The following is a 16,819-nucleotide window of genomic DNA, read 5'->3' as shown; positions in this document are numbered from 1 at the left end:
CCACCCTCTTTCTTCTCTCCTTCTGAGACTCTGATATTACAAATGTTAGATCTTTTTTTATAGTCCTACAAGTCCCTGAGTCTTTGTTCACTTTTTTTCAGTCAGTCATTTTTTTTTCTCCTTGATTATAAATTTCTGTTGTTTTTTCTTCCAGTTCACTGATTCTTTCCTCTGAACCCTCTATTCTTCTATTGAGCCCATCCTTTGAGTTTTTAAAATTTTCAGTTATTATATTTTTCAGTTCTAAAATTTCCATTTGGTTCTTCTTTATATATTCTATTTCTTCGGTGAAACTTTCTGTATTTTCATTTGTTCCAAGGTTGTTTGTAATTGCTCATTGAAGCACTTTTATGATGGCTGCTTTAAAAATCTTTGTCAGATCATTTTAACATCTCTGTCATCTCAGTGTTGGCATCTATTGATTATCATTTTTAAATTCAGGTTCAGATCTTCCAGGTTCTTGATGTAATTTCTGATTTTCTTTTGAAACCTGGCATTCTGGATGTTTATATTGTGAGACTCCACATCTTATTTAAGCTTTCTGTTTTAGCTACTTCCTTCTGATAGTGCCCTGGCAGGGTAAGAGGAGGGGTGCCACTCTATTACTGCCAAATTTGGGTAAAAGTCCAGGTTCCCTACTCATCTTCCATTAATACCTGATGAGGAGTGCTCCTCCTCACTGCTGGACTGAGATGGGAGTTCCTGCTCCTTATTAGTCCTTCCCTGGTACCTCACTGGCTAGCTAGTGAGGCTAGGGGTGCCTCATTGCTGCTCTTCTTGTGGCCTCCATTGACACTGTGGTGAGAGTGGCATCATTACTGCTGGACTGGGCACTGGTGAAAGTTCTGATTCATAGGCCTCCTCTGACACCATTCCCCAGTGGGGCCTCATTACTCTTGGGTGTAGGTAGGAATTCAGCTCCCAACATGATCTTCATTGCTACTTTCCATGGGGGAGGAGGAAGGGGTTTGTTATTGGCTTGTTGGGATTGAAAGTCCTGACTTTCTATAGACTTCTCTGATACCACCCTGATCGGGGAAGGGAGGATTGGAGTACCTTGTTATATTCTGTGTAGGGTGAAAATCTAGGGTTTCCACTCAGCCTTTGCTGGCATGGGTGAGTGTATCAATCAGGGATCTCCAGAGAAATAGAACCAATAGGGGATATATTGTTTGATTTTTTTTATAAGGAATTAGCTCACACAATTATGGAGGCTGAGAAGTCCCAAGATCTGCAGTTGGCAAGCTGGAGACCCAAAAGAGCTGATGTGTAGTTCCAGTCCAAGTCTGAAGGCCTGAGAACCAGGGGAGCTGATGATAAAGTTCTAGTCTGAGAGCTAGCAGACTCAAGACCCACAAAGAGCTGATGTTTTAGCACTGGGGAGGACAACCTGCTTTACTCTGTCTACTGATTCATATGTTAATCTCATTCAGAAACACCCTCACAGACACCCCGGAATAATGTTTGACCAAATATCTGGGCACCTCATGGTTGATACATAAAATTAACCATCACAGTGGCTGTGGGGCCAGTTTTATCTTACCAGATTCTTCCTTTTTTGTTGTTTTGGCTAGAGAGAGTAAGCTTTTGTTTAGGCTTTTCTGTCTGCACCCATGGGCATTTCCAGGTTGCTGGCTTCTTCAGCTCCAAGCCTGAGACATATGGTTAAAAGAAACCAGGGAACTCAACCACTGTGTCGTTCCTCAGATCCTGAGGTCCTAATTGGTCTGCCTTTTCCTCTCTACCTTTTAGAGTCTTATATTTGTGTTGTATATACTGTTCAGGGTTTTTAGTTGTACAGGTGGGAGGAATAGGGAAAAATATGTCTGCTCCATCTTCCTGGAAGTGGAAATCTCCTGTGTGTCCTCTTTTCAAGGCATTTAAAGGTCCCTTGATAAAGAAAGAAGGAAGTGAGTAAAAGTTTGGAATTGCAGATGGTGAGAGAGCCTAGGCTAAGAGAGCTAAGAAGTCTGTAGGGAATTGGAGTCGGCAAGTGGCATATAGTAGCAGAAATTTGCAAAGAAGTAATTAAAGTCTACACATGTATTCTAATGTACTTGTGTTTTTATTTTTATGAGTGACAAAAGTAAAAAGACTCTAAACCATTTGTAATCCTGCCACAATTCTTAAGTTTTTAATCTCACGTCCCTGCTTAAAAGTCCTTCAGTGGTTTTCCATGACCCTTAGAATAAAGTCCGGAATCCTGCACATTGCCCCTTCCTCATCCAACGCCAGTCTTATCTTTCTCTGTTCTGGTCGCAGTGTCTCAGTTTCTTGAGGTTCTATGCCATCTCTTACATCTGGACTTTTCCACAAGCTATTATTTCCTCTCGCTGGAGCATTCTTCCCTACAGTTTGGTTGGTGAATGCTATCTTTCAGGTGTCCATTTAAATGTCACATTCTCAAGAAGGCAGACAGGTAGTCTTTCTTGCTGTCAGTGCCCCTGGCATTCCATAGTTCCCCTCTCTTAACTTTCATCATACTTCATTGGTACTCTTTTAAAAAAATCTTTGTACCAACGATAAAATATATCTGTTTTGTTAAATATGCATCATTAACATCTAGTATTGTGCCTGGTCCATAGTAGATGCTTTATGTAAACATGGTTGAATTTCACCAGTGGTTTGGTGTATGTCCTTGTCTATATGTCCTGTTGTACACAGTTGTATTACCTGCTTCTGTTCTTTTTTAAACATTCAATTTTTTGGATCAGCTATATATTCATATGATTCAAAAATTTAAAAATGTAAAAATGTGTACAGTGAAAAGTCTCCTTCCCACCCTAATGCTATCTGTCTAGTTCCCCCCTGCTTCTTGCCATTTTTACTGTTTTTAAATATATTTCTAGGTTTTCTTTTTGTAAATGCAAGCACATATACATGTTTACCTACTCATACATTTGTATTTCTTCCTTTTCTAACACAAATGATAGAAAACTATATTTGTGATTTTGTACACACACACAAATTTTTTTTCCACTTAATATGGCTTGGAGGATTTTTTATTTTAAATTTTTTATTTATTTATATTTTATTTTTGGCTGTGTTGGGTCTTCGTTTCTGTGTGAGGGCTTTCTCTAGTTGCGGCAAGCGGGGGCCACTCTTCATCGCGGTGCGTGGGCCTCTCACTGTTGCGGCCTCTCTTGTTGCGGAGCACAAGCTCCAGACGCGCAGGCTCAGTAGTTGTGGCTCACAGGCCTAGTTGCTCCGCGGCACGTGGGATCCTCCCAGACCAGGGCTCGAGCCCGTGTCCCCTGCATTGACAGGCAGACTCTCAACCGCTGCACCACCAGGGAAGCCCGGCCTTGGAGGATTTTTGAAATTGGTTCACAGAAAGAATAGTGTCTTTTTTTTTTTTGGTAGTTGCACAGTTTTCCCTTTTTTACTTTTTGACACTGTTGTAAATGGTATTTTTTTAACTTCAATTTCACCTTGTTTGTTTCTAGTTTATAGAAATGCAATTGATTTTAGTATTTGATCTATACTCTTGCTAAACTCACTTATTAGCTCTAATAGCTTTTTGTATATTCCACCAGATTTTCTACATAGGCAATCATGCTGTCAGCAATAAAGACAGAATTACTTCTTTTCCAATGTGGATGTCTTGTGTTTCTCTTTCTTGCATTATTACACTGGCTCCAGTATGGCCTCCAGTGTGATGTTGAATACAAACGGTGAGAGTTGACATCCTTATCTTAGTCCAGTGTTAGTGGGAAAGCATCAGTCTTAGATTTATAAATATGCTAGCTATAGGATTTTAAAGATGCCCTTTATCAGGTTGAGGAAGTTCTATTCTTAATTTTCTAAGATTTTTTTTTTTTTTCAGGAATGAATGTTGTTAGCTTTGGTCAGTTTCTTTTTCTGTCTATAGTGATGATCATATGGTTTTTCTTTTTTCATTTGTTAATAATTAGATGATTTATATTGATTTTTTGAATTTTAAAGCAACTCTACATTTCTGGGATAAACCCACTTGGTTATGATATATTATCCTTTCTATGTGAACATCTGTGTTCATGGGGAATGATGATCTGTTTTCTTTTCTTGTAATGCCTTTGAGTGGTTTTGGTATTGGAGTAATGCTGACTTCATAGAATTAGTTGTGAATTATTACCTTCTTTTCAATGTTATGGAAGAGTTGGTATAATAATTAATAATAATAATTGGTATTATTTCTTCCTTAAATGTTTGATAGAATTCACCATTGAAAGTATCAAGGCCTTGAGTTTTCTTTGTAAGGAAGTTTTAAACTACAATTTCTTAGAAGGTTATATATTTCTTCTATTTCTTTTTGAATAAGCATTGGTATTTTCTATCTTTAAAGAAATTCAGCTATTTCATCTAAGTTGTCAAGTTTATTGGCAAGAAGTTGCTCATGGCATTTTCATTACCCTTTTCATATCTGAAGAATCTATAGTGATGTCATCTCTGTTATTCTTTATTTTGTTAATTTCTAATTTAATTTCATTGTGGTCAGAGAACATACTTTGTACTACTTGAATCTTTTAAAATTTGCAACTTGTTTTATGGCCTAAAATATATCATTTATTTTAGTAAATGCTCTCTGTATTTCAGAAAAATGTGTATTTTACTGCTGTTGGAGTGTTCTAAAAATGTCAAATTACAGATTTATTTAAAGCTATCAGTTCAATATGTACCACTTTCATTATTGTCTTTATATGTAATCATCAAATGTGATTGGTATTCCTTCTTTGAAGAGTTTTAGAGAAAGTTTATTTTTTAGGTGGAGAGAGCATTTTACTTTCTGATATATGATTCCTTTCTACTTTTATTGTATTGTGTTCAGATAATGTTTTGTGTACCAATTCTACTTTTTGGAGCTTATTTAGGGTTTTTTTGTGTGTGTGTGGTCTAATATATGATCATTAATGTTCCACAAGCACTTGAGATATAATATTTTGTGTATTTTCACAGAAAATCGTTCATTGTCAGTCAGATTTTTAAAATTAATTGTTAGATCTTCTAAACCCTTACCCATTTTTGTCTACCCAATTTCTCATGGACAGTGAGAAGTAAAGTGCCCTGTTAATAGTGTTCTTTTCTCTATTTTTCCTTCCATTTTCTGCCTTAGGAATGTTAGCACCGTATAATTTAGAACGTACCCTGTAGCAATTTGGCATATAGAAATAGGAAATTTATCTTCACTATGATTTATTTATTCATTTAATGCCCTTTTAGCCTGAATTTTACTTTAGCTGATAAACAACCTTTAATCTGATCACAATCCTGATTTTTCTTTGCATGGTATACTTTTGCCTTTCGTTTTATTTTCGGTCTTTCCAGATCACTTTGTATTTGTTTCTTGTTTACTACGTAGAGTTGGGTGTTTGCTTTTTTCATATTTCAATCTGAAAATCTTAGGTGAGTTAAACCAAATATTTTTTGTTTTTATTTTTTTTAAAGAAAGCCTTTTACCACTTTATTTTTTATGTGTACTTCTGATATTTACAATTGTGTATTTTATTCCAGTGACTACCTTTGTAATTATAGCATTATATAGTACCCTTGATCCTCTATTTTTTGGGGGCATTGGTCCTTTCTGTTATTAAATTTAGCATATTTTTCTTCCTTCTTTCTCCTCAACCCCTCCTCTATTACCAGATTTTAATCATTATCTTTTATACTGTTAAAAATGCTTCTAGTTCTAAGTTTAATTGTGAGTTTTAAAGGATATCTTTTGACTACCAATTTACAGATGAGGCCACTTAATCTTTTCTCCCCCCGACCTTTTCTCTTTCTCCTCCCAATTTGTCTTCATATAAATCTTTTCCTCATTGTCAGAGGGTATCTGTTTGTTGTTTTAGGCTTACTTTTGTAGTTAAATATAGTTCCTGCTGATCACCAGTGCTTTTGCTATAGTTTTCCCAGTCATTTCTTGGTTGCTGAAGCAGTTTCTTCAAGAAAGGCTAATGAGGGCTTCCCTGGTGGCGCAGTGGTTGAGAATCTGCCTGCCAATGCAGGGGACATGGGTTCGAGCCCTGGTCTGGGAAGATCCCACATGCCGCGGAGCAACTAGGTCCGTGAGCCACAATTACTGAGCCTGCGTGTCTGGAGCCTGTGTTCCGCAACAAGAGAGGCCGCGATAGTGAGAGGCCCGCGCACTGCGATGAAGAGTGGCCCCCGCTCGCCGCAACTGGAGAAAGCCCTCGCACAGAAACAAAGACCCAACATAGCCAAAAATAAACAAAAATAATTAAAAAAAAAAAAAAAAGAAAGAAAGGCTAATGAGGGAATTCCCTGCGGTCCAGTGGTTAGGACTTTGCACTCTCACTGCCGAGGGGCCGAGTCCAATCCCTGGTCGGAGAACTAAGATTCCACAAGCCATGCGGTATGGCCAAAAAAAAAAAAAAAGAAGAAAAGCTAATGAATCACCACCAATCTCATCAGTAAAGTCTAACTACTCTGAAGCTGTAAAGCTCACAGAATTGGCTGTGTGATTTCCAAAATTCTAATTTTCAGTTGAAAGCTTGAATTTTATCATTGGCAACAAATATGTTCATTTTTTCCCCTTGAAGTGACAGCTTGCCTGTGTTCATTTCTGAAAAAATTTTTGTCAGATACTCAAATCTGAATAGATACCTTTTTCTGTCAGTCGTGGTAATCCGTGATAGAAGTGGTTGGTTCAGCTCACAACTCAAACAGTTGTGCAGGTTCTTTTCCTTGAGACAGCTATAGCACTTTGCTGTGCAACAGAAATGGCTTATTCCTATTTCTCATTTCATTACACAGAATATTTTAAAAAATGTACTTAAAGGTTGAGATTTAATAAAATTAAAACCACTGCTTCATCAAGGACAGTCGAGTGAAAATGGCATTTTTTCCTTTCCTCTGAGGGCATGACTGTGAAGAATATGATGACTACTAGTATGGATTGGCGCCACTGCCTGGATGCGGGCTAAGGAGACAGCAGTTTTACTGACCCTTGCAGTTACACCATATTTGCAAAAGTAAACACGCTGAAAAATAAAAATGAAATCTTAATATTTTTATGAAAATTAGTTTGACGTCACAAACCCCCTGAGTCTTGAAGACCTCCTGTGGCCTCTCATGAATCAGACTTTGAGAACAACTGATAGGATCTTAATTATGCTAAATGATTAGAAAAAGGCAAAGAAATATAATAGTTTTAAATAATATTTTCTCTTCATGGTAAAATTATGGAGGACATTTTATCTTAAAATATCTTTATGTAATTTTTTAAAATATAAATTTATTTATTTTTGGCTGTGTTGGGTCTTCATTGCTGTGCGCGGGCTTTCTCTAGTTGTGGCGAGCAGGGGCTACTCTTCGTTGCGGTGCATGGGCTTCTTATTGCGGTGGCTTCTTTTGTTGCAGAGCACGGGCTGTAGGCGTGTGGGCTTCAGTAGTTGTGGCACATGGACTTAGTTGCTCTGTGGCATGTGGGATCTTCCTGGGTCTCGAACCCGTGTCCCCTGCATTGGCAGGTGGTTTCTTAACCACTGTGCCACGAGGGAAGCCCCTCTTTATGTAATTTTCACATGTTCTTCTGTGAATTCATATTACTTTCATGAAAAAGAAAAGAATATCATGCTTCACATTCTTGGCTGTAAAATGATAGGCTTCTAAATAGAAGGGGACAAAAGTTTAATAAAAGGCACATCTTTTTTTCTAAATATGGAGGACATTTGGGCACAATTTGGCCAAAAGTAAACTAATATGGAGGAGGCTTAAAAAAAAAAAAAAAAAAGGGAAGGCTTATGAGAACAATATTTTTTGAGTTTGTTGAGTCTTCAAATTGTTGGTCTCTAGCTTTTATTTTATTTTATTATTTTTTAAAATATTTATTTATTTATTTGGCTGCGCCAGGTCTTAGTTGCGGCACTCACGGGATCTTTAGTTGCAGCATGTGAGATCTTTAGTTGTGACGTGCCGGATCTGTTAGTTGTGGCATGCGAACTCTTAGTTGCGGCATGTGGGATCTAGCTCCCTGACCAGGGGTTGAACCCAGGCCCCCTACGTTGGGAGTGTGGAGTCTTAGCCACTGGACCACCCGGGAAGTAAGTCCCTCTAGCTTTTATGTTGAAAAACATTTTGGCTCTCCTTAAGGATCTTGAAAATACTGTTCTGTTATCGTCTGTCATGGAATGCCACTGTGGGATAATCTGAGGCTAGCCAGGTTGTTTTTTTTCCCTCTCTCAAAATTCATCTTTTTTCCTGGCTATTTCTTAGTTTGGGTAATCCAGTAACTTTACTGCATTGGGTCTCAGTATAATCATTTTAGGCCATTTTTCCCTAGAATAGTATGTGTTCTATTAATATGTAGATTTAAGACTTTTTAAAAAATAATCTCAGGAAAGTTTTCTTGAATTATGTCTTGAACTATTCATTCTGTCCTGTTGTTTTAGTTTTCTTATTCAGGGATTCTAGTTACACATACATTGATGCTTTCTCTTTCTCTTCCTCCCCCTTTCCTCCCTCTTTCCCTCTCACCTTTCTCCCCCCAGTTTTCTGCAAGCTGGGTATCACCCATTACTGTGCTTACCATCTAATGAGGAAGATAAAACACCATCTTTCTAAAGATACCAGTGATATCCTAATTTATAAATAAAATAAAACTTTCACATCTTATTCATTCTCAATGCTCTATTAAACAGTGATGATCACTCCTTCCTTTTTAAAATTCTGTATCCTGTAGATATCTATGATTGTGTGGTCTTCTGATTTTTAACCTTTGTGACTGTTCCTGAGTTGGATTTTGTTTCCATCCTCTGACCATATCATAAATATTGGTCTTCCTCAAGATGTAATCCACTGTTCACTGATTTTTATCTCTATTATCCCTGGACAGTTTTATTCATATACAATATTTCCTTTCATGACTTAGAAGTGTGTAATTCTAACCCAGATGTTTCAGATTACTATATCCAGTTTCTTACTATTCAATATCAAAGTAAAGATGTTCCTCAAAGCTATGACAGCCCAAACTATGTTTAGCTTCTTCCTTCTAACACCTCCTCCCATATTCCTTATCTCATTTCATGAAATCTTCATCCAACCATTGCTCAAACTAGAAACTTAGGAGTTTCTTAGACTCCTGCCTGTGCCTTCCAACCCATAACCAATCTGTCAGCAACCTCTACAGTTTTACTTTATAAACAGTGCTTGATTCTATCTGCTGGTTTTTATGCCTACTCTCACTACTCTAGTTTGGTCTCCTGTTTCCATCTTGGACTACTATACTAGCCACCTATCTTCAGTCTTGGTTTTCCAGATCCTCCCATCATAGAATCAACAGAGTGAATTGTCTACATGTATTAATCTCTCCATTATCCCTATAGTATATCCTTAGTACTTAATGCTAGGATAGGCACTTAATTCCTTATTTTATGCCTTTAATAATTCTAAATATACTTTAATAATTTCTACCTGATAATTATAATATTTGAAGTTTTAGGGGTCTCCCCTGCTGTTTGTAGTTTCTGCTGACATTAACTTATGGTATATTATTTCATGAGGTGCTTTAAACTTTTTTATTTTGGGCACATCTTTTGGGAGCTTTATCAGGAGGTCTTATTTTGCCTGTTAAGCAAAGCACTGTTAAGCACTGTTAAGCACTGTTAACTGTTAAACACTGTTTCTGGAATTTTTTTCTTTCAAGTGCTCCAGGAGTATCCTTTTTTCAGGATCACCTTTTGTGTTAATTTCTTGGCCTGATTATTCCCATACTAAGGAGATAGTGTAAATTCAAATCCCAAATCCACCTGTGGGCAGGATCTTGATTATAGATTCTTGGAGAGTGCAGATTTATCCCCACTGAGTCCAGGCAGAGACAGACAACCTTTCTTGTTAGCTTCCTACGCATATAGGCAGGTTTTTTTGTTTTTTCTAATTGCCTTTCACTAAGGAGGCACCTTTCAAGAATCCTGTTTTTAGGAGGATCTTTGCTTTACTTCCTTATGTTGCAAGAATTAAGGCCTCAGTTTGTTTCTGGCATTAAAACCCAAGCTCTTATATGAACAACAAATTTATTGGACAGTCTCAGTGATGGCTCAGGGCTTATTGCTTTAGTTTGCAGTTCCTTTTTCAATTTTAAACCCTGGGTATTGCCCCTAGTTTTTGGGGAGCTCAGCTGTGTATTTTAAAGAGTGTTTGTTAAATTTCCTCAATATTTCTAGGAAGTTTTTTTCTCTGCAGATTATTTGTCCCTCTATATGTATTCTCATTCAGGGCTGAGACTTAACACAGCTCTAACACTTTTCAAATCTATGGTTTTAGCTCCTGTTTTTGAAGAATCTAAGTAAGATTATAAATGTAGTCATGAGGAATATTGATAAATAAAGGAAGCAGGATGGATGGGGCAGGGTTAGCCTTTTAGGATTATAGGTCCTTCTGCTTACTTCTCTCTCAGATAATAGTGGTTCCTCAGTTTTTGTTCTTTTTGTCAAAGAAGTGTTAGCATGTGGTATTCTCTTCTTCACATAATGTCTTCTCCCTCCTGATGGGATATTCTTCTGCCCAGAACCTAAGCCTTCCAGGATTTTTAAAAGGAAACGATTGCTCTTCAGCTAGCAGAAAATGAAAGAGTACTGCTGAAATCTAATGCTTGGGTACTTGACAAGTTCTAGTCATAATAAGCTACTGCTCCTCCCTCAAAGTGTTTCTCTTGAAAAAGGCCAAAATTATGGGTTGCCATTCATTTGATATGAGTCTATACATGATGAATTTAAAATAGTCAAAATATTATGGAACTGAGAAATTAACCTTAAAATAGCTGGTTTGGAGGATTGTGACAAAATATGGACAACCTTAATCACCTGAGCCACCAATGGGACCAACTATATTATATTATCAATTTGATGTATTTTCTTTACAAAGTTGTGAGATAAATACATATTTTCACGTAATGTTTCTTATAATGTTGTAAACTCTTTATAAACTTGTAATATCTACATAATATTTTATTTAAATAGCAGATTTACTTAACTGTTTTCCCATGTTGTATATTTAATTTCAATGTCTTCCTCCCTTCCCCCTCCTTCTCCTCTTTCTTCTATTATAGAGCTGCAGTGAATACCTTAATGCGTTAAATTTTTTTTCTTACTAAATGTATTTAGGGTAAATTTCCAGGTAGAATTACTGGGTAAAAGTGTTTTCACATTCTTAAGGCTTTTGACACAGAGTGCCAAATTGCTTACCAAAAGTATGGTACAGAGTTATATTCTCCCAACAATCTAACAGTATCTGAAGCAGACTACTTTCATTATGTGTTGTGTCTAACCAGGGGGCCATTGGACAGAGATGTGGTGCTGATGCTTTCTTTACGGTTTCTCTACAGGATATGGTGCCCGTCATAGTTGATTACTGCCTTCTGCTGCAGCGAAAGTGAGTATACATTGCCTGTCAGGTTCAATTATTTTGAGTCCAAGTTGCCTCTTGCTTATATTATAGCAATAATTTACTACTATGAATTCTATGAATTTGACTCAATAGGTTTTTTTAAAAAATGAATTTACAGAAATTTGATTCTTTAAGAATTTTCAGTCCTAATAAAATTAACTTGTCCAATATAGATGTATCATCTGTGTATTTATGTGGCAGGATAGTGGAGGTGAAGAACATAGCAAAAGAGCAATGCTTAATCACTTAAAGATCTTAAAAGTGTATGATTCATGTATTATATATACATGCTCTTGTATGAACCATCTAAAACCATCTGAAATACTAAAACACAGTATTTCATACCACTCAAAAAAAGGAAAGATTTATTGTGCTTCTTTTTTAAGAGCCTCTTCGTTTAAAGGAAATCACTGTAAATAAACTCTTGATTAGGGTCTGTTCATTTAAATAGTAACTACATAAATTAACCAACACTGTGCTAGTTCATAATTTTTCACACTTATAATAATAGTTAGCTTCCTACATGCCAGGTATTGTTCTAAGCACTTTAATTTATCTATTTTTATAACAACTTATTTAATTTTTATAACGGTGAGGTAGGTATTATTGTTATCTTCATTTTACATAAGAGGTTCAAGAGGCAGTATGCGATTAAGTAACTTGCCAAAACTTGCTCACACTTTTTTTGAGGAGCAAAGGTGGGATTCTAATGCAGGCAGCCTAGCTCTTGGGTTCTTGCTCATAACTACCAGCTTGTACCGCTTTTTCAGTGGTGAACAGCTGTGAGGATCCAGTGCAGATACTCCCCAAACCCTATACAACACTGTCTTGACTCCTGAATTGATGTATATTCAGGTTGCCTAAATCATATAAGGTTGGATCCTACTTAGAAAGTATCAGTGAAGGTTATCAAGAGGGCAGTTATTTGCTATGTCAGACCTTCAATTAAATCACAAAGAGCTCTAGCTTCTGTTTACTTAGGGCTCAGATTCATTCCAGTGTTTTAGCTATAGTGTTACATGTAATTATCCAGTGAAATATGTTGTATTCATGGTTGGGATGTTGTTGAAAACATGGTTTTATGTTACACATTGTCTTCTTTATGAGGACCCAAGGAAGAAATTTCTCTCAGGTGTTAGTACCAGAAATACTTTTGCATATTCTGAACAGCTAACTCATTTTTAGCTGATGGACAGTGAGTTGTATAGCTAATTATTGTTTCCTAGGGAGCTAGGAGCCATGATATACTAACCTCACCCTAGTTCTTAACTTAGTTTTCTCTTCAGCTCATGTTTTACACTTACACTTCCTTGTTATTTGTCTTATATTTTTTAAAGCAGCCTCAATAGTTTATGGATCAGTTTTACATATTTTATTTCATTTAATCCTCATAATTACAATGTAAGAGAGGTAAAGTTATCTTCATTTTCAGATGAGGAAATTGAGATGTAGTGATGTTTCTAATACTAATAAGTGCTGGGACCAATCTAAATCTTCAAATTGAGGTAATATAAATGAGATAAAATAAAATATCTAAGAGATTAAATTTTGTTTAGAGTAAGAAGGCATATCTTTATAAAACAGATTATCTCTACCTAAATGGTACCTGGCACAAAGTAGCCTGATGGTTTAATTAATGAAGTAATTCTGCCTCTTGGTTTGCAGGGTGACTTGTGATCAGTAACTTGAAATCTTGAATACTCTCACAGTGAGATAAAGTTGAAATGACCTGAGCCATTGTAAGATGGATTATATAGGGAAAAAGAAAAAAAAAAAGGGGGTTTTTTCTTTCAGAAATATTTTCTGTTATTCCCAAAAATATCCCAGAGATAAGTTTTTCTTTTCTTATATGACTTGAAAAGGAAATATTTCCAACTTTATTTAATCTATTGACTGGCTGAGAATGCAATAATTTCTTTATTAAATCAGAGCATCCAACATAGAAGACAAGATCTAGTCTAGATTATCACCAAATTAGAATCTATTTATTATTTCTTCATTTTTATCAATTTCTTTCCTTCCTTTAATTTTTCCTGATTCCTTAGCATGTTTTCTTCTGGGCTGTGTCTGAAATGAATACAGTATTTGTTTTGGAGATCTCAGAAATACCAGCAGTCATAGTATATTCCTGACTGCCAAGGGGAAGGGAGATTTCAAGTGTCCTTTTCTGAGCTCTTCTTGGTCCTTTTCTCTTTCCTTCATCCAGTCATACACACATACTCCTAGATCCAGCATTGGATATTTTTCCTGAACCATAGTGCAAATAGTATGGCTTCCTTCTCTCTTGACTGTTTCTGAACGCTGAAGACCAGATTGTACTAGATCCTGCTTTTGCTTAGGAGAAGTTCCAACATGTGTGTTCTTACTCTCTTTCCCCTCCTGGTCTCTTTCCCCACTTTTTCTACTCTCTGGGTTCCAGTAGGGGCAGAAGGGACAGGGTAGTGTCCTCAGCAATGTAAGAAAGTTTGAGGCTGTGGAACTAGGCATTGGGTCACATGTTCCCTTTTGTGTTCTAGATTCTGTGCTCTTGTGCTTGCTTACTTCTCATCATACTGGTTTTTCTTTTTCATCATAATGTTAAGATTCTATATATGCGCCTGAGCTTATAAGTAAAGAGGTCAAATAGGCCATTTGATCACCTTTGATTCTTTGTGTCTAGGTCATCTTTCATTTTCCTTCCATTGCAAACATGCAATGATTAAAGATTTATTAGATATAAAAATTCTGTGTTTCTTAAATACTTCAGTGTAATCACGCTTAAAAATAGAGTTAAATTTTTTCTTAGAGTTTCCATAGATAATAAAATTAAAAATGATCAATTTCCTAGACTCAATTGAAGCAGAGGGATTTAAAAATTATGTAGCTTCATTCCAGTATGATATCTTTCTCCCTAAACTGGACACTCTCTTTATGCCATTTTCTTTGACATTTGGTTCCATTTGCATCTAGAATCTTCTCTTCTACATTCCCAAATTTTCAAAATATTTGTGATGTTGAGATTGCTTTTAAGAATGCTCAGATTGTGCATAACACAGATACCATCTTAAAAAAAAAAAGAATTTACCTGGAACAAAATGTAGAGCATAAACAAAGATAAAAACTTAGAAAATATGAGAGGAGAATAGAAAAGAAGCTTCAACATATACCTGACCATTGTTCCAAAATTAAAGACTAGAGAACATGGCTAATAATTTCCTGAATTAAAGGAAGACAGAAATTATCAGAAAGAAAACTCTTGGTGCACAACAGAACAAATCATAACAAGCCTACACCTATGAGTTTGATTATACTGAGAGTGACAGTGGCATAGCATTGCATACTGCACTGAGCGTCTCACATAGGAGTTCTGCTTCTAGCAATGGCAATGAGGACAGCTGGGAAATCTGGATAATTTGTTAACAGAATTTATATGAAAACATCGGAGAGCTACCAAGGGGATGAGGATCTGTGGTACCAAGATCCAGGCAGAGGAGAGAGGAACAGAAGCTGGCTCTTCCTGTTGAGATAATTGCCAACTCTGAAAAACGGCAGCTGAGGGGTTGAGAAGCTGAGCAAAACTTTAGAGCGATTCGTGATGTTGCTGCAGTTGAGTTCAAGGATCACACAAAAAGAGGGGCACTAAATATTCCAGGCTTTTGATTGAGCTGTGAAGAGCTACACCCTAAGAATAATGCTGAATTAGAACACATGTAGGTTCATCATGGTTAAACTGCTGAAAACTAGAGACAAAAAAAATCTTTAATGTCATTATGAAAGAAAAAAACCCCTTCAAAATAGTAACAATTAGGTGGGATTAACTAAGATGGCGGAGTAGAAGGACGTGCTCTCACTCCCTCTTGCGAGAACACCAGAATCACAACTGGCTGCTGGACAATCATCGACAGGAAGACACTGGACTTCACCAAGGAGGATACTCCACGTCCAAGGACAGAGGAGAAGCCACAGTGAGACGGTAGGAGGGGCGCAATCAGAGTAAAATCAAATCCCATAACTGCTGGGTGGGTGACGCACAGACCAGCGAACACTTATACCACAGAAGTCCACCCACTGGAGTGAAGGTTCTGAGCCCCACGTCAGGCTTCCCAACCTGGGGTCTGGCAACGGGAGGAGGAATTCATAGAGAATCAGACTTTGAAGCCTACTGGGAATTGATTGCAGGACTTTGACAGGACTGGGGGAAACAGAGACCCCACTCTTGGAGGGCGCACATGGAATAGTGTGTGCATCGGGACCCGGGGGAAGGAGCAGTGACCCTGGGGGAGACTGAACCAGACCTACCTGCTAGTGTTGGAGGGTCTCCTGCAGAGGCGGGGGCTGGCTCTGTTTCACTGTGGGGACAAGGACACTGGCAGCAGAGGTTCTGGGAAGTACTCCTTGGCGTGAGCCCTCCCAGAGTCTGCCGTTAGCCCCACCAAAGAGCCCAGGTAGGCTCCAGTGTTGGGTTGGCTCAGGCAAAACAACCAACAGGGAGGGAACCAAGCCCCACCCATCAGCAGTCAAATGGATTAAAGTTTTAAGGAGCTCTGACCACCACAGCAACAGTCAGCTCTACCCACCACCAGAGCCTCCCATCAAGCCTCTTAGATAGCCTCAACCACCAGAGGGCAGACAGCAGAAGCAAGAAAAACTACAATCCTGCAGCCTGTGGAACAAAAACCACATTCACAGAAAGATAGACAAGATGAAAAGGCAGAGGGCTATGTACCAGATGAAGGAACAAGAAAAAACCCCAGAAAAACAACTAAATGAAGTGGAGATAGGCAACCTTCTAGAAAAAGAATTCAGAATAATGATAGTGAAGATGATCCAGGACCTCAGAATAAGAATGGAGGCAAAGATTGAGAAGATGCAAGAAATGTTTAACAAAGACCTAGAAGAATTAAAGAACAAACAAACAGAGATGACCAATACAATAACTGAAATGAAAACTACACTAGAAGGAATCAATAGCAGTATAACTGAGGCAGAAGAACGGATAAGTGACCTGGAAGACAGAATGGTGGAATTCACTGCTGCGGAACAGACTAAAGAAAAAAGAATGAAAAGAAATGAAGACAGCCTAAGAGACCTCTGGGACAACATTAAACGCAACAACATTCGCATTATAGGGGTCCCAGAAGGAGAAGAGAGAGAGAAAGGACCAGAGAAAATATTTGAAGACATTATAGTCGAAAACTTCCCTAACATGGGAAAGGAAATAGCCACCCAAGTCCAGGAAGCGCAGCGAGTCCCATACAGGATAAACCCAAGGAGAAACACGCCGAGACACAGTAATCAAATTGGCAAAAATTAAAGACAAAGAAAAATTATTGAAAGCAGCAAGGGAAAAATGACAAATAACATACAAGGGAACTCCCATAAGGTTAACAGCTGATTTCTCAGCAGAAACTCTACAAGCTAGAAAGGAGTGGCATGATATACTTAAAGTGATGAAAGGGAA

At 37.5% G+C, this 16,819-nt stretch overlaps 1 protein-coding gene across 5 annotated transcripts in view; it reads left to right on the top strand.

Moving 5' to 3' along the window:
* The window catches only part of VPS8 (VPS8 subunit of CORVET complex), a 287,700-nt gene that overhangs the window by 77,482 nt on the left and 193,399 nt on the right, over positions 1 to 16,819 (top strand). For all 5 annotated transcript variants that reach the window (XM_082392935.1, XM_082392936.1, XM_082392937.1 and 2 more), the window contains exon 21: positions 11,318 to 11,364. In XM_082392935.1, the coding sequence (XP_082249061.1) occupies positions 11,318 to 11,364 (47 nt within the window). The remainder of the gene's footprint in view (positions 1 to 11,317; positions 11,365 to 16,819) is intronic.

Source organism: Balaenoptera borealis (assembly GCF_965194805.1).
Source record: "Balaenoptera borealis genome assembly, chromosome: 5".
Classification (NCBI taxonomy): Eukaryota; Metazoa; Chordata; class Mammalia; order Artiodactyla; family Balaenopteridae; genus Balaenoptera; species Balaenoptera borealis.
The sequence above is the reverse complement of the archived record's forward strand: the minus strand, read 5'-3'. Positions and strand labels throughout refer to the sequence as shown.